Source organism: Ursus maritimus, unplaced genomic scaffold (assembly GCF_017311325.1).
Source record: "Ursus maritimus isolate PB19 unplaced genomic scaffold, ASM1731132v1 scaffold_1, whole genome shotgun sequence".
Classification (NCBI taxonomy): Eukaryota; Metazoa; Chordata; class Mammalia; order Carnivora; family Ursidae; genus Ursus; species Ursus maritimus.
Genome location: NW_024423343.1, coordinates 98,556,039 through 98,579,684, shown reverse-complemented (window position 1 = coordinate 98,579,684; position 23,646 = coordinate 98,556,039). Strand labels below are relative to the sequence as shown.

The following is a 23,646-nucleotide window of genomic DNA, read 5'->3' as shown; positions in this document are numbered from 1 at the left end:
CCTAATCAAGGTATGATTCCTTTGTTCCGCCACGGAACGAGCATTTATCCTACACTGTAAGTGTCCATAGCAGGATAGGGAATTCTTCTTGGGTTGGGGCCAAAAGTGGGATTTGAGATTTGGGTTTTAATAAATTGACGGTGTAGGGGCGCCTGGGTGGCTCAGTCAGTTAAGTGTCTGCCTTTGGCTCAGGTCGCGATCCTGGGGTCCTGAGATCGAGCCCTGCGTCAGGCTCCCCACTCAACGGGGAATCTATTTCTCCCTCTGCCCTTCACCCCATTCTTGTGCTCTCTCTCACTCTTTCTCAAATTTTCTCATTGTGAGAATTAAAACTGGGGTTTTCACCAGACACCATCACATGACAGAGGACGCTCAGCTGAAGGGGCTACTGTCCCCATTTTATGTTTGAGGAGACTGAGGCACAGAGACTAAGAAGGCTTTTCCCAGGTCCCAAATCTGAGAGAGAGCTGGGACCAGGACTCTGGCTTCTGGCCTCCTGTCGTGTATCCTTCCCATCAAAGGCAGGGGGCAAGGAACAGAGGCCCAGGGACCCACCAGCAGGACCTACAGACAGAGGCTTGGAGAGCAAAGGGAAACAGAACAGGAGACCAAGAAGGAGAAAGTAGAGGGGCGTAAAGGAGGAGCCAAAGAATGTAATGCTGTTGATTTCAAGGAAACATTATGATTTTTGATGCTTCACTTGTAAAGACATAGTAAAAAAACACTCTGAAAATAGAAATTAAAATTAAATATAAATTAAAACTTAGTAAATATCTCTTTGTAAAAGCATTTCTATAAAATTGTTTAGTGTTTTAAAAATAAAAATATAAAGGGCTGCTGATAATTAGCTCCCAAATAATGTAAAGTTACCTACTTCTTCTAGACTGTGAACAACCCGTTTCCGGTTGACTTCTGTCTTGATGCGCTGAAATTCTTCATCCAAAACAGGATCTCCTCTATCTAGCTGGGTTTTTTAATCATCAAAAATATTAGAATTGAATACAAGTACATGCAACTATATATCTCTTCAAAACTGATAGAAACCCATCAAAGGATCAGTCACACCCGGACATGAGGTCTGGTTGGCAGTGGGTGACAGAGGGTTCAAGTGACCATTATAATTACACTCACTGTTTAAACATGGGGGGGGGGGTCGTAACGGCTGAGTGGAAATCATTTCCAAAGCATTTAAAACTCACAAGAAGGATTTTAAGAAACCGTATAACCATGGGAACGCAGAGAGTTCATTTAAAAAGAAACTTAAGTTTCCAGTTCCTTGGGGCTGATTATGCTAGTATGGAGTTTAACAAAGGTACATAATTCCTCCCCTCTCCTGGGTGGTGCAGGTGAATCGGGATCTGCCCCTTCCCTGGAGTAAGTGTCCTCCTCCAGGATGCACCCCTTCCCCACCTCCTGCTTCCCTGGGGCCCTGGCGCTCTCGGTCCGATTTCCCAGGAGACACGGGACACTCCCCTGGAAGGCTGGCTGGCTGGGCCTGGTTTGGTGTCTGCATACACCTGCCTCCATGGAAAAAGGGACGGTGTCCACTGCAAAAGCTTGTTAGTTTTTACCTATCTGTGGTTTTTATTACTTGTTAAATTACTTCCAAATTTAGCTTGGCTTGTATGTACGCTGTTCGGAATCATTTTTACAGGCGTAACTAGAGGCGATCTATTCTGATCACCACATTAACAAGAGAGACAAGAGAGTTGTATTGCTGTCACCAGGTGGTGAGCTGTCTAGCTCTGATTTACACATGTCAGAGAGCTGAGTCTGAGACTGTGGACCTTAGCTTCAAAAGACAGATTTTGTGGGGAGAGACCCAGACTCCACCACCACTAAAAATAAAATAAAATGAAATAAAAAAATAAAATAAAATTAAATTAAAATAAAATAAAATAAGCACCTTAAAGAGAGGATTGGCAAATAGGTTGTTAGCTAGAAGAGAGAGGAGGTTGAGGTCTTATATGTTTATCAAGACTCTACTTATTTATGATGAATGTTTTGAAATTTATTATCATCGACCATCTCCTGAGTAAAAACCCATCATCCTGCTATAACTCCCCCCCCCCGCCCCACCCCCCAGCCCAGCTCTCTTTTCTCAGCTTTCTGCCACATGGCTTGGGCCTCTAGGTGTTCCTTGCCACTGGGTCACCTGCCAGGATTCAGCTGCCCGATGAGATTTTGCAGACGCAGAGAATAGGGTCTCTGCAACACTTGCAGTCCAACTGCACTGGGGCTCAGGGGCCGAGTGAGTGATGTTAAGGATGGGACCGCTCCCTTCCTGCTGCCTTTGGGTACCTTTGCGAATGCTCGCTCCTCTCTGCAGAACTCTCTCCAGCAGCTGCTCATGGCTATCTCTGCAGCTGGCCTGGCCTCCTTCAATGGCCCCCTCTCCCCATGCAAGCCTGATGACACCATGGTCCTTCCTCCTGTTCAAGGCCAATCTTCCCTCCGACCATGGCCTCTTCCCAAACTTCTTCAGCCCTTTCCTCTGCGATTGCTCTTTGCCTTCAGTGAACAAACACTCTTGAGTTTTCCAACTTAGAAAGCCCCTCCTTGACACCTCATCCCCCTCGAATGGTCCATGCCCTGACTCTTCGCCCCTGGTCATCTCAACTTCTCAAGAAACGGGCTACTCACTTCCCTGCATTCCTCGAGCCGTGGCCATGTGGCGCTTTACCTCCACTTCTCTCCCGGGATTGCTATCGCTAAGGCAGACAAGGGCTTCCAAGTGGCCAAACGTGCTACGTCCTTTTCAGGCCCTGCCATCCTGGATCCCTCCCCATCTGCTTTTTCAGTGTCGTCCAGTTCTCCTGACCTCCCTGACCATTTCCCCTCCTGTCTCCTTCGTTGTCTGCTGCTCTCCCCTCAAATCATGAGACTCTCTGGCTTTCCCACCTTGAGCTACGGGCTTCTCACGCCTTCACTGTCCCCAGGCCACGGCGCTGTTCTGTGCTCTACTCTCTGCCGAGGTACACTTGTTCCAGCAGCCGCCACCTGGATGCCCTCCGGTGCCCCCAGATGTAACATGTCCCAAATTGAACTTTTCTTCGTCTTCCCTCTTCCTTGGTATTTGGGATCTCATTTAAAATTGCCAGCATGCACCAAAGTTGGACCCCTAGGAACCACTCTATCCTCCCCCTTTCTTTACCCCTCAGTCACTACACTCGGCACATTTTAAATCATCTCTTAATGTTTCTGTGCCCCTTCTGGACTGTGTCCTTCTGGAGGGCAGGGACGGTGGCTCATTCGCTAGCAGAGAGCCTTACAGACAAAGAGCCCTTGTTAAATACGCTTGCAAAATAAATACACAGTTGGCTTTGCCTGGTGACTAAATGCTGGCAATTCCAGGTTTCACTGTCACGCTGACTTACGTGGTCGTGCCATGTCTGTGTCACCTTCATCTTTAAAACAGAAAATATCATCCCATTGTGGGGTGGACAGAAAACTCAATATTTTGTTTTTAAAATCCAATGCGGAGAAACGGAACTACAATCAAATTAATTTCAACGCCAATCTAGTATGTGCCTTCCCTAGATGCTAAGGTTTACTAATGTAATCATTTTACATTCTTTTGTCTCTCTTATACAAAATAAAGAAAGACAAGACAAATTCATTCAAATATCTGAATTGGACTCTAATCGGATGATCTAGGAAGAAAAATGTATTCTATATGAGAAACAGATTCATATCTGACAAGATACATGTTTTTCGTCAATCTCTCCTACCCAGTGCTAACACTGAGCATGGGAAGCTTACACTCCCAAGCTTAAATACATGTGTTATGGCTGAATTATGTCCCTCCAAAATTCATATGCTGAAATCTTAACCCCTCAGAATGTGACTGTTTGAACACAGAGTTTTTGAAGATGCAATCAAGTTAAAATGAGGTCATAGGGTGGGCCCTACTCCAATGTGACCGGTGTCTTTTGTAAGAGGAAGTTTGGACAGAGGAAAAAAACATGAAAGTACAGGGAAAAGATGGTCTAATAAGTCGAGAAGAGCTCATCCCCTCATGTTGCTTAGATCATGCACCTTGACCTACGGCTTCCAGAACGGTGAGAAAATACATTTCTGTTGCTTACACCACCCGGCCTGGTGCTGTATTATGGCAGCCCGAGCAGACTAATATGACATGGGACGATTCTGCAAGTCCTACCAACAAAGTCCGAGCCCCTGAGAAGCCCCAGGAAGCCCAAGCCAAGCCCTATCTCCTCTGGCCCATGTGTGTCCTGCACTTCAGTGACTATGAGCCTGTCCCCAGTGTCCCCTGCACCTGCTCTCAGGGAACAAGGTCTCGCATGCCATGCTGAGCCCAGGGGCGTGGCACAGTCCCACCAATCCCACCTCTCCCCTCCCCTCCGTGAACCCACAGGTGCTTCCCTGGCAACCCCACTGTGGCCCCCTCCCCTCAACCAGTTTGCTCCCCTCTCCGCCCAGCCCCCTTGAGCATCTCTGACTTGGAACTTTTGTCTGGCTCTGGCTCTGGCGTTGCTCCTGGTCACTGTCTTTTTGTCCCTCTTACTCTCATGCTCTGCAGCTCATGTGACAGGTGTATCTCATGCCCAGAACTCCAGTGTGAATTTGAGGTATCCCCCTCCCTCTGAATTTACTACCTTTCAAAATCATACCATGTCATCCAGGAAGCTTTCCCATTAGATGAGCTCTCTCTCCTCTGTGGCCTTTGACTCCCCACAATATTTAGTAGAGGTTTCTTGTGACATCTACAGGCAGCCTTGATTTATGCTTAACAACTAACTTGTCATCAGCCTCTTCCCCTCCCAACGGAGCAATGTGTTCTCTCTTCTGATGAGGCATCGTGCATAGAACAGGAACTCAAATTATTTAGTGCCATCAATATCATCGGGTTAGTGGTGATTCTGACCTTATATTTGGTGTTCTCTCTTTGTCGCTCTTCAATAAGTTCTTTTCTAAATTTAAAAGACATATGATCTCTGCCAAGGTGCACCTGCCTGGGGAGAAAAAAAAAAAACAGCTTCCAGAACCCATCAGAACACCATGGCCAATTGGGAGATGGAGTGGCTTAGCTATTCTCTACAACTGGAGGGGCTGCTGAGATACTGGAGGAGGGCCACGGGGGAGAGAAGTTGTAGAGACTACGGCAACACAGATGAAGACTGTGTCCCACAAAATGAACTTCTCTTCCAGCCTCACACGCTGGATATTTATGAGTAAAAAATTTTGGTTGCTCAACGTCACTAGTCATTAGGGATATGCGAATCAAAACCACAATGACCGATACACTACATTATGCCCACTAGGATGGTGATGATGGTGATGACGATGATAAGAAGGAAGGAAAATAACAGGCATTACCAAGGATGTGGACAAATTGGAACCCATGTACATTGCTGATGGTGCATCTGTTGTGAAAACAGTCTGGCAGTTTCTCAAAGAGTTAAACAGAGAGCTACCATCTGACCCAGCAATTCCCCTCCTAGATATGTACCCAAGAGAACTGAAAAGATGTGTTCACACAGAAGCTTGTATGTAAATGTTCACAGCAGCCTTCTTCAAAGTAGCCCCAAAGTGAACACCACCCAAAACGCCCATCAACTGATAAATGGGTAAAGAAGATATAGTAGGTCCGTACAATGGAATATTACGCAGCCATAAAAAGGAATAAAAGGAAGTCCTGACAGATCCTATGATGTAGATGAAACTTCAACCCATGTTAAATGAAAGAAGACAGTTACAAAAGGCCACATACATATGTATGATTTCATATATTTGAAATGTCCAGCATCAGCAAATCTATAGAGCTATAAAGTAGATTGGTGGTTGCCGAGGGCTGGGAGGGGAGACGGAATGGGCAGTGACTGCTTAATGGGAGTGGGGTTTCCTTCTGGGGTGATGCAAATGTCTTGGAGTCGAGTGGTGGTGACGGTCCCACCACCCTGTGAATACACTAAAAACACTAAATTGTATACTTTAAAATGTTTAACATGGTGAATTTTGTGTTTTGTGAATTTGAGCACAGTTTAGAAAACTCTGGTATGGAACAAATCGATCACAGAGCCTGGCACATATTCAAAATAAATAGTATCTTTGATTTTAAAAGGGGAGAGGATGTTTGGAGAACTGTTTGGCTGAAGGAGCCTGGAGAGACCTGGAAGCTAAATACAAATGGTCTGACCTTTGTTTGGATGCTGGATTCTTCCTCTCTGAAAACAAACCAACCAAAAGGCCAGATAGAAAGGACATTATTGAGACAACCTGGTAAATTCGCAGATGGGCTGGTAATTCTAATATTATGGTGTCAATGTCCTTGTTCTTCGGAGCGAAGTGCTCACGTCTCTAAGAGCGAAGCTTCGTGATGTCTGTAACTTACTTTCAAATCTTCAAAAGCAGGTGTAAGTGTGTGTGTGTGTGTGTGTGTGTAGACAGGGGAAATACATGTGGCATAATGTCAACAACTAGTGAACCAATGTCAAGTGTATATGGGTGTTACCAGCAGGTTTAAAAATCTTTCGACAAAAAAAGGCGGGAGAAAGTATTCAGTGAACGACAGAGCCTTCAAAGCTGGATCAAGGATGTGATTTCAGGCGTGTTACAGAGAAGCACAGAAGGAAGGGAAAACCCCAGTGCTGGCAGTGGTCACTGCATTATAGCGGATTTTTTCTCCCTTCTCTCCACTTAAAAAAAAAATATTTTTTCAGGTTTTCTACAATGACAGTGTGGCCATTTTTTATAATAGGGACACAGTATTTTAAAAAATGATCTGCAGTGACTTGGCGTATTTCCCATTTAACCGGGGCCAGACCATGAACAGAGGCTGCTGTGGAAGGAGAAGGTGCTTCTGTGAGACATGAAGGGTACCGCCCTGGGCAAGCGGGGTGGCAGGCTGGGGGACATCTGTGAAGGCCCAGGAGGTTGGCGTGTGTTCTCTTTGTCCAGGAAGTGTGGCCATGGGGCATGGGCAAGGGGCCTCTCTGAGATTCTTTCTAAGAGTCTCTTTTTTAGCTCAGTTCAAGAGTTTCTAAAGTTTACTTTAGTGGAGTCTGTGCACATGGATATTTCTGGTATGATCCAGGAAAAACCTGTGGACAAGGGCTGCATTTTGACTATAGGAGCACAAGACAGAGGTCTCACAGCTGAGCTCTGGAACCTCCACCGGGAGCCTCGCCCACCCCAGTCTGCACTGCTGGGCTCCCCAGAGTTGCCTGGGGCAGACAGCCCAGGGCACAGGGGGCTGAGGTGGGGGGGCGGTGGGGAGTGAGATTCGGGGCCCCTAGGGAGATATGGGGTGCTGGCAGCAGTGGCCAACAGGGAGCAGTGTCCTGGCGTCTCCCACAGTTCACTCTGGTTCTGCCACAGTCTGGTCACACTTAGGAAAGACCATGGTTTGGTCACAGTGATTTATGCCTAATGGAAACTTCTAAGGTCCAGTGGAGGAGAGGGAATAATCAAACTTTCCAAAGGGCACACAAAGCAATTGCATTTCGTCATGTCTCATGTATAAAAAGCCATTACAAAAAACACTGAACTGTCACTTGATATAAATAATCGCTCAATATTTACCACTTAAGGTGATTTTCAATCTCTTCGTAAGTGTCCTGTCTGACTTTCTGTTCAAAGAGTGCTTCCTTCATCTGTCTTGTTTTTGAAATCTCATCGCCTTGGTCTAAAACTGAGGGCAAGAGCAAACAATGATTATGCCACTAATCAAATCAGAGTCATTTGCCGAGAGAAAAACACATTTCTAATGGTAAAACATAGCAGCGATCTAACTGAGTTTTGCTGCTGTTACTCATAAATAGTAAATGTGACAAGCGATAGTTCTTCCCTATTCTGCCAGCGGCGGACTTCTAATGGATCAACAAGTTACCTTCTCTTAATTCTTTAATCTTCAATTTTCCTGGTTCCTGGTTTAAAACTGTTGCCACAGCAAATGGATTCGATAAATCTACCGGAAATCTCAAGTTCTGATATTCAATTTCCTGAGAGCACAATCAGGAGGGAAAATTCATTATGTTGCTTCTCTATCATTCCTTCCATCATGTTGAGAATAATGCCCAGGTTACCTTAACCTTTGGAGGCTTTAATTTCGGTGGCAGTCGCTGGAAATGTACGTGTGGTGCTGCCTTTTCTGGAGGAACGTCCACTTTCTTAGAAAGAGCATTTAATCTTTCAAATTCTTCTAATCTAGTTTAAAACAGATATTAAATTACTATATAATCCAACAACTCAAGGTTCCCATTTTTTTAAAAGATTTTATTTATTTGACAGAAGGAGAGAGAGCACGAGCAGGGGGAGCAGGAGAGGGAGGACCAGGCTCCCCACAGAGCAGGGAGTCAGATATGAGGCTCAATCGCAGGACCCCAGGATCATGACCTGAGCCAAAGGCAGAGGTTTAACTGACTGAGCCACCCAGGCGCCCCAAGGTTCCTATATTTTTTAAGACTTTTTAAGTAGCCTCTACACCCAACATGGGGCTTGAACTTACAACCTCGAAATCAAGAGTCACGTGCTCTACTGACTGAGCCAGCCAGATGTCCCACAAGGTTCCTATTTTCATGTTTCTTCTGATAATATCATGACTTCCGGTCCATCAATGACTCTATCTACACTGAAGATAAATCTGTGTGCTAAAACAGTGGTCTACTAAAATAAACCGTCTACCAATGGCTGTTCTTCCTTACCTTCCCAAAGAACATAACAAGTGGACAACATGACAGGCTGAAAAATGCTCTCCTGGTCCTAGTGTGATTCATTTCTCGGCTGTTGGTTCTCAATAGCTAAATCTACTACATTAAAAAAAAAATCCTCCATTGATTTATGTTCCTAGCAAAAGAATGATTATGCCCAAGTGACTCAGACTACTGTTTGAGATCTTTTCTGCAACTGAAAACTGTCTTTGGACAGAGGTAGGTACAGACAGGGCTACTGCCCTGTCAGCGAAGCTCCTGGAGTCATTTACGGTGGGATGTGGTAGAACTACGTCCAGGTCAATGCTGCGAAGCATTTCCTTAAGTGAGAATATACGAACACTTGTTTTGCCCATGATATTACGGTAATAAGAACATAGTAACATTCACTCATTCTGATGGTCACAAACCCTTTCCCGAACACCTACTGAACGGACCCCACTGCACAACACAGGGGACGTGCCAGCAATCTCAAACTTAACATCGCCTACAGAAGGGTCTCCTGAAAGGTCAGAGGCTTGAGAGAACGTGTCCTTTGGGGAGATACGCACTCACCGACAGGCTGCGGTGTGTGGGGCGGAGGCACTGGGTTAGGGAGCCAGCGGTGGCCCCGCACCCACGTCTCATCCGAGCTTTGACATCACCTCTGCTATAAATATTGGGGAACAACAAAAAATCTTTGGAGGTGTTAAAAAGAAAAAACAGGCCCCTTAAGGGATCTAATTGCTGACAATGGAAATGAAGGGGTCTAAGAAAGTGATACATTTTAATAAGGAGTTACTCGTGGAACTTGAGTAAGTCCCTCACACACCATGTTCTGAAATAACAACGTTGAAAAGCTACCTGGGGCACTTTCAGAGAATGCCGTGGCCAGGATCATTTTTTCCCTTCACAGTGGAACTCATATGTTCTAGTACTATCTGCAGTCTGGGGAGACATGCAGGTCTTGAGACGGAGGCCTTGAAAACATCAAGAGTGCACTAAATAAGACATTAAACTCCGGCTGGGCCACCAAAACATAATAGTTTAGAAAGAGCGGATGTCTGCCTTTTCGTGGTGCTTCTCCCATACAACGCTCTTGTCCGTGGGAAGCCAAAATCCCACTTAAGTGATGTCTTTAAGAAAGTCCTTTGAACCTCGCAGCACATGATGTGACATGGCAAACTGCATTTTCTTGGCCAGAGAACACCAGGAAATTACTACTGTCTTTTATCTATAGCCAATGCTATTAGTTTGTTGCCAGAATGATTTTATTTCTCCTCTGGTTACCTGGGGGATTGGGGTTCAGCAGACCACACTAACAGCCCATAGTTGATTTGGGCTGCTTTGAATTTTTAGGAAGAGATCATGATACAAATATATAACAAGTCAGGGAGTTAGTTCATATTTTGATATAAAGATGTTACTCTACTTTTAATACACCTAATGAGGTTAATATGTAATGTGTATCTATGTGTGAGGGGAGAGAAGGAAGAGCCGGTTATTTCTTTATCATTTTCAAAAATCTGTGAGGATTTTCCAAGATTAGGATTGATACTGTGATAAGTTTTCCTTTAGCTTTTATAGGACTCATGCATATTGGGACAAACTTACCATTTAACCAGGTGTGTTGGGATATAAAATATAAAAATACAAGCTCACATTCAAAGAGAAATAGAAGTTTGGAAAAAATTTATTATGAAGTAAAACTTAATCCCATTTCACACCTTTACTCAGACTTGAATGCTGAGGATTCTTACAAAACAAAAGCCAACAAAACCTCCCATGTGGCACGTTCTCACTTTTGCCTTACTTTGAAGTCACTCGTGATCCATGACTTATTTGCGCTCCTCTGCTGTGAGTGTGGACTGTGTCCCATGGGGCTTTGCAATGGACACGGCATACAGCAGGCACTCAGTTAATTATAATTATAATGTTATATCGAAATTCTGAAAATGGTTATGCTGTTCTTGTCTTATGATTTACATTTGAAAGAGTGGGGGCGCCTGGGTGGCACAGTCGGTTAAGCATTTGACTCTTGATTTTGGCTCAGGTCTGATCTCGGGATCGTGGGAAGGAGCCCTGCGTCTGGCTCTGTGCTCAGTGTGGAGTCTGCTTAAGATTCTCTCTCCCTGGGGCGCCTGGGTGGCACAGCAGTTAAGCGTCTGCCTTCGGCTCAGGGCGTGATCCTGGCGTTGCGGGATGGAGCCCCACATCAGGCTCTTCTGCTATGAGGCCTGCTTCTTCCTCTCCCACTCCCCCTGCTTGTGTTCCCTCTCTCGCTGGCTGTCTCTATCTCTGTCAAATAAATAAATAAAATCTTTAAAAAAAAAAAAAAGATTCTCTCTCCTTCTGCCCCTCCCACTTGTGCATGTGCTCTCTCTCTCTCTCTCTCAAATAAATAAATCTTTAAAAAAATAAATTTGAAAGAGTGTAATACATATGGTCATATATATACATGTATGTAATATACGTATATATAATACATACATATGGTCAAAACTCAACCAGCACAGCAGCAGTAATCAGTGAAGGCAAGTATCCCTCCATCTACCTATTCTTGGTCATCTCTTCCCCTCTTGGCAGGAAAAACACACTGCAACTAGCCTAGAGTTATTCTATGCACTATTGTTAGATTTTAAAGAGTATTTTCTGGAAGTTCATCATTTTAAGTACAGTTTTGATGCCATGCTGTTACAAGAAAGAAAGACAGAATGGAAGACATGGAGACTGGGATCTTTTTTAGAAAGTTTTAGGAAGAAACGAAGACATTCCAAAGCAGCCATACGGTAACGCCACGCTGGGAGAGCACGTTCCGGTGAAGACACATTCATACGGCTGAAAGTTGAACTGTGAGACCCACAGCTGCAGTTTTATCTGCGCAATCCCATACTGGAATGGCGTGAACTGGACGGTCACGTTCATCTTCCCATTAGCTGGGATTATGCCTGAGGGGAAGGAAATGAGACAACACGATTCTTTCTCCTGCAAAGCCCCACCAAAGAGGCTGACACGCACACACACACATTCTTCCCCTGGTAAGCCCGAGTATTCCTATTATCTTTATATAGTCTTTTCATTATATTCATGTGAATCAACTTCGGCATGTTTACATTAATCTTATTTGCCAACTGCTATGTTAATCCTTTATAATAATCATTTGACTCTCAGTTATATAAATAGATACACATCCATCAGCATTAGTGAATCAGACACGAACTCCTAGAACTATAATCTTTGAGCCAATTACCGGATGTCAGTGTTAATGCTGTAAGCAACAAGAAAAGCTAGGAACACACAACACACATATGAGTTTCTGTCCAAATAATTCAGTTTCNCTACATTTTGGTGTTATTTGAATCTCTCCTTCCAAATCTTTGGGAGCAGTGAGATGGACCACTGCTCTCTCTGAAGTCAAATATCCCACCATGCCTTGTTCCTCTTTTGTATCTCTGGGGCCAACGGGGCTTGGAACATAGTAAGTGCTCAACAAACGTGGAAAGAAAAATAAAAGGAAGAATGGAAAGGAGGCGGAGAGGGAGGAAAAGAGGAAAGATCAATGTATAGGTACAAGAAAGGCTAATGTTCTCTCTGATTTCCACTGAAGGCTCTGGGGTTTGCCCTCTAGATGATTTCTTATGCCCCTGTGCATCTTGTCTTTGCACGGTCCCTGCAGAGGCCTTACACAATTCCCTCATAAATGCTTGGCATGCCCTCCTTCCCATCTACGCCTTCCTCTGAGTCTTGTACCACTGTCTCCCTTGTTCTCTATGCCCAACCACATGAACCTTCATTCGGCCATCCCAGTATTCACTAAGCACTTTCTCTGTGCCAGGCAACATTTTAGGCACCTGAGGAAGAGGAACCAACAGAACGAAGTCGCAGATCTCACAGAATTTACTTTCTAGCTGGGGACAGCAAGCAAACAAAAAATGAATATAAAATATAAAATCATTTCATGAATACCAACAAGAAAAATAAAGCAGTGTATGGGGGAGGCAAGTGAAATGTGATGTGCTATTTGAGAGAGGATGAACAGAAGGCTTCTTGGGTGAGGAGATGTTGCAGCTGAGACCTGAAGGTGGAGAGGGGCCCTCGCGCTAACCCTCCCACATTGGGCTCCTGCTGCCTCAGGGCCTTGGCACTTGCTATTCCCTCGGCCTGGAAAGCCTTTCTCCAGATCTCCTTTTAGTTTTTTAATCCTACTTTCTGAAATCACCGTCTTGCCATCTGCCCTTCCCTAGACTCAAAGGCAGTTTTACGAAAAGTCCATCACGATGTTCCCAGCTCAATAAATACTTGTCGAATGAGTGAATAAAACTCCTTCTGACTCTCCAGCCCTAGCAGCCTTCATTCCCCTACACTTTGGTCAGCCCCGCAGCACCCATGTGCCCCCTGAACTGATGGCTTCCCAACTTTAGAGCTCTCCTATTCGGCTGCAAGCCCCTGATGCTAACACGGGGCCCCAAAGCTCATTTACCTTCCCGGCTCCCTAGTGCAGTCTTCAGAAATAGGTATTTGTCAACTTCCTGAGAGCAGAAGTCCAAATCTTTTTTTAAAAAAGATTTTATTTGTTTATTTGAGAGAGTGACAGCAATCCGGAGAGCAGGAAGAGCAGCAGAGGGAGAGGGAGAAGCAGACTCCCCGATGAGCAGGGAGCCAGATGTGGGGCTCGATACCAGGACCCTGGGATCAGGACCTGAGCCGAAGGCAGACGCTTAAGCTATTGAGCCACCCAGGCATCCGCATTAGTCCAAATCTTTAAATGACGCCACTAGTGACCCAAGAGCTCACTGCAGGGGAGAGCGAATCAACAGAAAAGCTCGGTTCTATTGGCCAACCCAGGATCAGCGGAACAGAAACTCCAAGAATGGCTGCATGCAGTTTGGTACCTCAACCACCCACGAGGTCAGAAAATATACCATCTGACCTACAGCTCACTGGGGGCTTTAGACTATGAACATTCTATTGCTTCTGTGCCAGCCTCATTAACTTAAAAAAATAACAAGTTCCGGAGCGAGGATTAATGTTTGTCCTGACCTGGGTGATTTATTTTTGAGTGCTCCCAGCCTGCACCTAATACCTAAAGCACGCTGGAGGCGTAGCCCGGGCAACCAGGGAACACTGCTTTTTTCCATTAGCCGGGACAGCAGTTAGCATGGCTCTGTTACGGGAACTCGGGAACTCGGGAACTCGGCGGCAGCTGATCGTCCGACGCTAACAGCTCTTAGAGGTGTGCCTCGCAGAGGCAGCTTACTGCTTGGCAAAAGCTCATGGTGGGAGAAGGGAGAGCAAGTCTCATGTTTGAAAATCGAGAAAGGCTCCCCCACCCCCAAATTACGACTTTGTTTTGAAAAAATCCCAAACCACGATTTTATGGCTTTAGTCCAATTTTGTCTGGGGCCAATTTCGCATCACCACCGTTAACATCAGCAGGGAGCCTGTAAAATTACAGGGGCAGGGAGGCTGGTGAGGCAGAGGGAGAGAGGAGAGAAAAACTGAGAAATGAACTAAAGGCTAAGAAAATCCTAGTCTGTCAATAAAATGGGTATAATGAAGAAAATGTAGCAACACTGAAAAACGCTATAATGATTAATGAAGTGACTGGAAAATACCACTGGATCTTTGCCTTGATGATAATTATATAAAGTGTGCATAACTATGGCCAGTCACCAAAAGGAGATGGAAAAATAAAAGTACGTTATTTGTTAGGGCCCTTAGGCTCAGGAGGGGGATCATTTTTTAAACATTTCTTCTTGCATGTCCTTACGGCATCATTACAATACTGTTAATACTTTTAAAATAACTTTTTCTTCGAAATCCTCAGAAAGCATGGATCATCCTCCCTAAATTATCGCAGAGCCATATAAGCCACATGCTTGAAGTGTTAGTAACTATTGGTCTTAATCTTCCAGGATTTAGGGTTTTACGAGCTGTGAGATGTTGGGTAAACTTCTTAATCTCTCTAAGCTTTGCGGGGAGGGGGAATTTAATAGCTGCGTAGTTTAACAATTGTCCATGAACAAGCTGTTGATGAACTCAGTGTTTTGGATTCACTGGATTACAGAAGGGGGGTGCTTCAAGAGTGGTCCTCCCATCCGACTCACCACCATGAGTCACACACCACTCACTGGGACACTCGAGGGCCACCACCACTGCCCAGGGTGTGTGGACAACACAGACCCTGATTCACTGGGCCCTGTAAGAGCTCTGTGACTTGGTTTGTTACTTTGCCGGAGGCTCCGTTTTCTCATCTGTAAAATGGGACAAGGCTTAAAGGAGAAAAGAGCATACAAGGTCCAGGAGAATGCTTACTTATTACAGAGTGTGTGTGTCCTTCCCAGTGTTTGTGTCAAATCAAATGAGTAATAATTCAGTGTATTAAAGTATCATTAAGCTGTCAGGAAGAGGGGGTTCCTGGCTGGCTCAGTTGGTGGAGAGTGTGACTCTTGATCTCAGGGTTGTGAACTGGAGCTCCACATTGGGTGTGGAGCCTATCAAAGAAAAAAAAGTTTAAAAAAGATAAAATTTCAGGGGGGACCTGGGTGGCTCAGTCGCTTAAGCAGCTGGCTCTTGATTTTGGCTCAGGTTGTGATCTCAGGATCCTGGGATTGGGCCCCTCTTCAAACCCCACATCGGCCTCTGCCTCAGTGGGGAGTCTGCTAGAGATCCTCTCCCTCTTCCTCTGCCCCCCCACTCTCTTTCTAAAATAAATAAATCTTGAAAAATAAAATAAAATGTCAGGAAGACGAAATATTTCTTGGGAAAACTTATACAGTTGACTATGAAACAACATGAGGGTTAGGGGCACTGACCCCCTGTGAAGTTGAACACCTATATATAACTTCTGTCTCCCCAAAAACTTAACAACTGATAGCCTACTGTTGATCCAAAGTTGTATGAACAACAATTAAATATTTGTATGTACATTCTATGTATTATAGGCTATATTCTTACCATAAAGCAAGTCAGAAAAAAGAAAATATAAAGAAAATCATAAGGAAGAGAAAATACATTTACAGTTGTGCGGCACCTATTGAAAAAAAGCCTGCGTAGAAGTGGACCCGCACAGTTCAAACCTGTGTCATCAAGGGTTAACTGTACCTGACCCTTTGAGTTCTAAAGAAGGAAGACGCAATTGTATCACAATGCCAAGCCACTGGGATGCGTTTCCCAAATGTGGGTAATTCTACCAGACAAGGACTACGCTGTCTCTGGGAAGGTCTACTTTAAAATTCAGGCCATGGGGGGCCTGGGTGGCTCAATCATTTAAGCCTCTCCTTCCATCCCCCAACACCCCTAATCCCCTCCCCCAAACACCCCACCCCCCACCCGGCTTATGAGTGCACACATGCGTGCTTTCTCTCGCTCCCTCTCTCTCTCTCAAAAAAAAAAATTTAGACCTTGGACTTTCTGTAAAGGGGTGAACTATGAGCACTGAGACATTTGGTTACCAGTTCATTTCTAAGTTTCCCTGGGGAAACTTGCTCAGCCACAACAGATGCTGACTGCTAATTACCCCAGCACTTAGTTTATTAATGAATGTATTTATTTGAGAGAGAGAGAGAGAGAGAGAGAGAGAGAGCAAACTTGCACATGCACAAGAGTGGGGGGAGGGGCGGAGAATCTCCAGCAGACTCCCTGCTGAGTGCAGAGCCAACAGGGGGTTGGATCTTAGGACCTTGAGATGGTGACCTGAGCTGAAACCAAGAGCCAGATGCTTAACTGACTGAGCCACCCAGGTGCTCCTCCCAGCGCTTATTTTATTATAATCTTTAATTCCCTTCTCCCTCCAGCAAGCCTTGCTGACTGAAGCCAGAAATCATCAGTAAAATGGAGTCTTTGGGGATCTTCCTTTTCCTCCTGGTCCACCAAATACCCAAAATGCAGACACTGGGAGCAGGAGCAGAACAGCCTGGGGGCCCTACCTATGCTAATGGGAAGCTGAGCAGCAGTCTGAGTAGAAGGATGCTGGGGAGAGCCAAGCCAGGCCAGCAACTCATTCTCCGTCAAGCCTGTGGCCCACTGGCTGGGAGCGGTGAGTGCCGCACACGTGTATTCCGTGCCCCTCTCCTGGGCGCTGTCCAGCACATAAAGACAGCTCAGGGAGGCCAGAGAGACTGCACGGGAATGCTTATTGCTGAATCCAAGAGCCGCATGAAGCATCCCCACAGCACCTGCATTCTCCCAGCGCCCATAGGGACACCAGGAGCCACTCCCTGACCATGCCCCCAGCCTCACCAACCCTTCAGCAGAGCCTGTCCATGCCATTTGCCATTTCCATGGCCAGCACCCATCCAGGCCAACCTGAGCTTCCTTCCTAAGGGGACAGGCTGCTCCCCGTTTGTGCTCTCCAACCCACTCTCCCCTCAGGAGCGTAATGAGGCTGAGCCACCACCCTCTGCTGAGAACCCTCTACTGAACACCCTCCCAGCTCAGAACCAAACCCTAACTCCTACCCTCCTCAGGTCCCCGAGGCCTCTCCAACTTGGTCTCCCTTTGGGCACACCCTCTTCCCCTTGGCATACCGTCCAGACACTCTGGGCTTTGGGACTTCCCTCAAACGTGACCCTGCCCAGCCTGTTCCAACCTGACAGCTTTGGGGGCTTCCTCCGCTTGAAACTGTCTTCCCTAGCTCCTGACCACCAGATGAGAGCAGGCATGTCTGCCCCGGGCAATGTCCTCTCTGTGTGCCTGCCTCTCTCCCACAGACTGGGACATCAGAGCAGAGAGCAGGTCTGTCTTGCTCCCTGGGGCAGCCCAGCGCCTATCACAACACCTAACACGTGGCAGAGGCTGAGTGCTTAGTTCTAGAATGAATGTAGACGTGGGGCCACAGGGCAGGATTCAACGCAGCAGCGGGACAAACAAGCCCGGAAGCATTTCTGGTAAAAGATGGTCAAGTGAAGCTATTCTAACTTGACTACCCTCCTGTCAAACTCACCAAAACAAGAAAAAAAAATGTGTAGAACAGAAGACAAGGAAAATCTTCTGTTAAACAAGGGAAATGACTATACTTCTGAAGCCCGAAAAATCAGCATGTTTCCCAAATAGTGTAGAGTAAGGCGTGGGACTGAGTGGAAAGCCGGGAAGGCAATAGATTTCCCCAAGGGTAAGGGAAACGGTCCTAAAAAAATACATCTATCTACTCTTTGATTAAAGGGACAAAATGGGGAATGCGGCCGGCCTCTGGAGAGGTGGGGATGAGGATCAAAGAGACCCAACCTCAGCATCCTAGAATAGAAGGGAGGCAGCTGAAGTAGTAATTACATTGCCCTGACTTTTCTATTGTCTTAGACCCAGGACCTGGAAGCTGGAGGTGACTTGATGGAGACAGAGGGGGCAGGTGACCGTGCAGTAGCAGCACACAGCACAGATGACTCACCTGGCCTTTGTGAGCCCGGGGCAGCGATGGGCGATATTCTCCCAGGATGCAGGAGCCCATGGACTGTGGCCAGACCCTGGCTTCTGATCCCAGATCTGCCCTTGGACAACCTACCTAAACACTCCATGCCTCGGGTTCCTCACCGGCAAAGTGGACATACTAATAGCATCTCCTCATGAGTGTCCTTGGGAGTATGAAACGAGCGGTGTTGGTGTATGGCACAGGGTAAGTGCCACATAAGCCTCAGCTACTATTATAATTATTTTCACCATCATCGTGACTTTCACACTGTATTCATCTGCTGGCAGCAGGCCCTACTCAAAGCTGAGTAAAATGCTGAGTAGAACCAACACAGGTATTATGCACGAAAACCGCAAATTCAAAGATTAATACACTTGGAAGGAGGAAAAGGAACATAAGCAAAAGCAGGTGAAGAACACACATCACAAGAGTGATGACCTCAGGGGATACTCCTACACTGTTGGTGGGAATGCAAGCTGGTGCAGCCACTCTGGAAAACAGGATGGAGCTTCCTCAAGACGTTAAAAATAGAGCTGCCCTATGACCCAGCAATTGCACTACTAGGTATTTACCCCAAAGATACAGACGTAGTGAAAAGAAGGGCCACATGCACCCCAATGTTCATAGCAGCCATGTCCACAACTGCCAAACTGTGGAAGGGGCCAAGATGTCCATCAATAGATGAATGGGTAAAGAAGATGTTGTCCATATATACAGTGGAATATTATTCAACCATCAGAAAGGATGATTACCCAACATTTGCATCAGTATGGATGGAACTGGAGGGGATTATGCTAAGTTAAATGAGTCAAGCAGAGAAAGACAATTATCATATGGTTTCACTCATATGTGGAACATAGGAATAGCGCAGAGGACCATCAGGGAAGGGAGGGGAAACTGAATGGGAAGAAATCAGAGAGGGAGACAAACCCTGAGAGACTATGGACTTCAGGAAACAAACTGGGGGTTACAGAGGGGAGGGGGCATGGGGATGGGGTAACCAGGTGATATGTATTAAGTCTTAAAGAAAAGACAGACAGCCTGACCTTGCCACAGTGAGAGTCACCAGATTCAAGGAAGCAATAGAACACACTAGAAGGAGATGAAGAGAGAGCTGGTGGTGCTCGGGAGACACACAGAAAAAGAAAAAGGAGGGGTCATTGAGGTAGACACTGTATTAGAAGGAACGACAAAACACATACACACACACACGCATGCACACACACGCATGCATGCACACACGCACGTGCGTGTACACACAGGTAGAGCCATGGCAGGCAGGAATGAGGAATCCACATTCACCAAATGAAATTATTTTAAGGAACATAACAGATGCCAAGGGCAAAGGATAGCCAACACATACAAATAATTTATGTTCCTGAGCAAGAGAACAAAGCAAACAGAAGATTAAAATACTCAGTTTTAATAGTTGAAAATTTTCCTAAAATAACAAAAGTCCTTTTTCTCCAGATCAAAAGGACATGCCACGTTCGAACAAAACAATGATACAGAGCAATGCCAATACCTATCCTGGTACATTACTTAGCCTCAGGACCGAAACAAAAACAAAAGAATTCTAAGGGCATCCAGAATTCACCTTGGGCAGGTAAAGATTCCAACCAGACTCTGAATTCCTAGCAAATTCAAAGCAAGGGGCAGTCGAGCAATGTCTACAAAGTTCTGAGGTGAACAGAGTTGTAAACCAAGACTTTTAGACCCAGTCAAGTTGTCCTTCAAGATGACAGGCAGCAGAGACAGGGTCAAACATGCAGGTATCCTCGGTATGTAGCCTCCAGGAACGTCTGGTCAACAAGGTGCTGGCTTTCACATCCCAGACAAGCCAGGGAAAGAACGGACGGAGGTAAAGAACTTAGAATGGAGAAAATGTGGAGCAAAGAATAGAGGTGACACTCAGGTTCCACTGACATAGAAACTAAGTAACTGTGGCATTTCTGGTCACAAGACAGAATGCAAATGCTATAAACCCAGATAAGGTAAGATAATATCACAGAAGGCGAAGCTATTAAGGAGGGAGGGAAAGACAGAGCATGGACACTACCTCCCGCTATCTGCACCACCAAGGTTCTAGAAGAAGTTGAAGTGTGCAAGACAGTGGCTCTGACCTCTTAGTTTTTATACTCTCTTTTCTTAATATAGCGGTAAATTTTAAGAATATCACTTATATCAATGTAGTTCATCAGTTCCTTTGGCTTCACCTGTTTTTTTTTTCAATCAATATCAAGCAATGAAACATATTTTTATAACATACTTCATTTTCATAAAGTCACTTCTTAAAGAAATATTTATGTTTGCTCAACCCCCTAGCTCCCACACTTACTTACACCCAGAGCTTTTCTTTTTTTAACTCTGTTGTTGCTGTCCCCGGACCAGCCCTGTGGGATCCACAGAAAGGCCTGATCTCCTGCAAACAAAGCTGGCAAGACAGGATTTTCCAGCAGGAGAAAGGGTTGGGTCAAACCATCCCTGGCCTCTCCATGGGCCTCTCTAGGACTGGCACTTCTGGGTGGGCAGGAGAGATACAGAGCTTGGTCAAGGTATAGGAATCGGTCTCTGGGCAAAGTTCACTGAATGCTGTTGGTCAACTGAGCTCAAACCAGCCCAGATTGACAAGCCACCAAATGGTCATCTTGAACAAGAGATACCTAGGGATCCCGAAGGCAAGAAGAATACACAAGGCCTGGTTGAGAGCTATTATTAATCTCCCTAGCTTTTCTCTCACAAAATAAAATTTTCGTAAAGTCTTAGTCTGTGATACAATTCTATTTGTCTTCCTCTCCTCTATTGCAAGGTGTCCTCATATCGTTACTCTTCCAGCTTAGGGGAGGCGGTGAGAGTTCAAGTCTGGAGTCAGACAGACCCTGTTGCCTTGGGCATGTTGTCTGGCCTTCCTGAGTCTTGGTGGTTGGTGTTGGCTGTAAAAAGGTGAGGCTACTCGTTCTCTCCTCATAGGGTTGTGGGATGCAATGGGGCAGTGCATGCAATGGGCTTAGCGCAGCGCCTGTCATGTGGTTAACAATTAGTAAATGGGAATGACTATAGGGAATGGGAATGACCACTGCCATCCATCAAGGAGATCCCGAACATCAGACAAAATGTAGCATTGCTACCAATGTGATAGAGCTGCTTCAGGGTCTGTGCATGAAGAATTGCCACCTGCCTGTCTAGCTTTTCCTGCTTTCTTCAGCATGCTACTATCAATTAAATAAGGGTCATAAGGAACTCATGTGCATTTGATGTATTAACTGTCCCTCATTGTTCTCACTTCCTCACTATTAAGTTTGGTGCTTTAGAAAGTCATAAAAACATCCGATCTCGATTTTACTTCTCAAAAGCATTCTATTCCAACCTGACACATGGCCTCTGGCTTTTCTCAAATTTGCTGAACTGGAAGGTGATCAGAAGCACTTCGCTCGTATATCTCACTCACTTCTATCACTCGCCGAAAGACATATCTGTATGTCTCCATTTCTCCATATAGCCATATAATCAGCATTATTCTCTGGGATGAGGCTATCCATGATGGTCCTAGCCACCAACCTGAAACATTTTATGGGGGCCTCTTTTGTGTGCCGAAGATCCAAAGCTCGTACCATCCTCTTGACAATCCTGACCTGACCCCTGCACAGTTTGTGCTGGGGACTGGGGGTCTTCTGTCTCATCCATCCACAGGTGTATAGTGAGGTGGGGAGGAGAAGCAGGGGCAACCTTCCCTATTCATATTCTTGTCTGGAAGGAATGGGTCTGCTCATGGATTTCCAAAGGCATCTGACCCTGTTGGTGAGGCTTATTATATGATAAGATACCCCAGTCGGGGGGTGGGGGGCTTTGAAGAAGAAAGAGGAAAAAAAATATGTTAACACTCACTTCCTTTAGAAACCTAAACAGGTAAATGCTGGGGTATGGGCATGACTTTGGCAGGTGTTGCAGGAGTATGAGTGAATCCAACTGAGATCACGTGATTGGACTAGGGATCAAGTGCCTATGGCCCCCCAGAGTAGGAGGTGCACAGAGGTGCCTTGGACTAGGACAGGTAGGGTGCTGTGTTTATGATGTCCTATGCTCATCCCAGGGAACGGAAACTGTTCTTTGCCAGGATGTGCTGCCTGAAGGGTTGGTGGACCTGGGCCCACAGGTAATGCTTATAACCAAAAAGTAGTCTGGGTCCAAAGCAAGGGCAGAGGTTCTGGGATTACTCCCAAATCAATATAAAATCGTCATAAATTTGCATTTCATAAGAAAATGCAAAACATCATTTATAATGGCTGATATATTCCTCATAATTGGGGGAAAAAGAGAACAAAAGTATTAAAGACTTTCTCTAAGAACTTTAGGCAATAGTCCTCAGGAACTCTTAACTAGCCATTTTATGCTACAATTCGCTATTTTATGCTACAATTTGCTATTGCTATGAATTGCATGCTTTCTTCCTGGTGTATGTGACACCAAGTGAATGTCCAGGATCTCAAAGTGGTCAAAAGTAAATAAGTTCTACAATTTTTGTGGCATTTGGCTGTTCTCCAACACTAATAAGAACTTGGCCAAAGTCATGTATTGCTGGCTCTTCCAAAATTATCAACAGAGTGTTCTTGATGTTTTAATTGTATATGATTTCTTGTCAGCAATAGGCAGAAGTTCACAAAATCCTTTACTTCTTTTCCCCAATTTCGGGAAGATCTTGGCACCATCCACTGACCCAGTTTCTGACAGCTCTAGGGCACACATGCATCCTAAGGATGCCCAGTGGGCAAATGGCCAGTTGCGTTAAAGTTGGGGGCCTTATGTCAGAGCCATATCTTGTAAGTCGAATTAGCTTTATTCAAATTTTTTCATTTGGCAAGCCTGAGCACAAAATGCCTGGAAGGCATGGATAAATGATGCTTCTAGCTCCTGGAGAAGACGTTGTTTTATAATCCCGTGGACCACGGATGTCTCCACAGCCTTTAGATAATCAGTTACTAAGATTTGCCCAAAAGAGTGTCTACCATTATACATTCTCATGTAAAACTTGCCCATGGTTCTTAGCCTATCGGGGCCCAATTTGTAAAATGGGGGCAGTAGGGACTTACTGGCCAAAAAGCAATCCGCAACTATCCAACTGTAGAAGACGTATGAGTCAAGTCAGATGCCCGGCAAGTCAGAAGAGCCCACGGCCTGCCTGGGCTACGTGTCACCCGAAGCGCATTCACTCTCCACGCAACCAGAGCTCTTTAGTGCAGGTGAGTAGAAGTCATCGTAAATTCCATAGCCTCAAAGATGTATAACAGATGCATGCAAAACAAGGGCAAAGGGAGGCCAAAGCAAGAAAATGCCTGAGAGACCAGTGGACTAGGACTGCACTAAGTCTCATAAAACAGCTCCTGAGGAGGCCGAGGGGTCCAGCCTAGGAGGAGACCAGTTTGTAAAGCAAATGCCATCCACACGTGGCAGAACATTTCAAAACATAAGGTGGGGTACCTAAAGTTCAAGAGACCTGGCTTGTTCTCATTCGTTCGTTCATTCATTCACTCCCTCCCTCCCTTATGACTTCGCTTGCATCAAACTCTCTTGATTTTCCGCCCGGATCTCTGT

At 45.5% G+C, this 23,646-nt stretch overlaps 1 protein-coding gene across 1 annotated transcript in view; it reads right to left on the bottom strand.

Annotated features, from left to right (window-relative positions):
* CFAP221 (cilia and flagella associated protein 221) overlaps nt 1-23,646 on the bottom strand; it is a 92,846-nt gene that overhangs the window by 33,201 nt on the left and 35,999 nt on the right. The window contains exons 8-13 of the mRNA XM_008686111.2: nt 11,440-11,599; nt 8,049-8,169; nt 7,853-7,964; nt 7,546-7,654; nt 4,889-4,976; nt 875-964 (exon numbers count right to left, since the gene is read on the bottom strand). Coding sequence (XP_008684333.2) covers nt 875-964; nt 4,889-4,976; nt 7,546-7,654; nt 7,853-7,964; nt 8,049-8,169; nt 11,440-11,599 — 680 coding nt within the window. The remainder of the gene's footprint in view (nt 1-874; nt 965-4,888; nt 4,977-7,545; nt 7,655-7,852; nt 7,965-8,048; nt 8,170-11,439; nt 11,600-23,646) is intronic.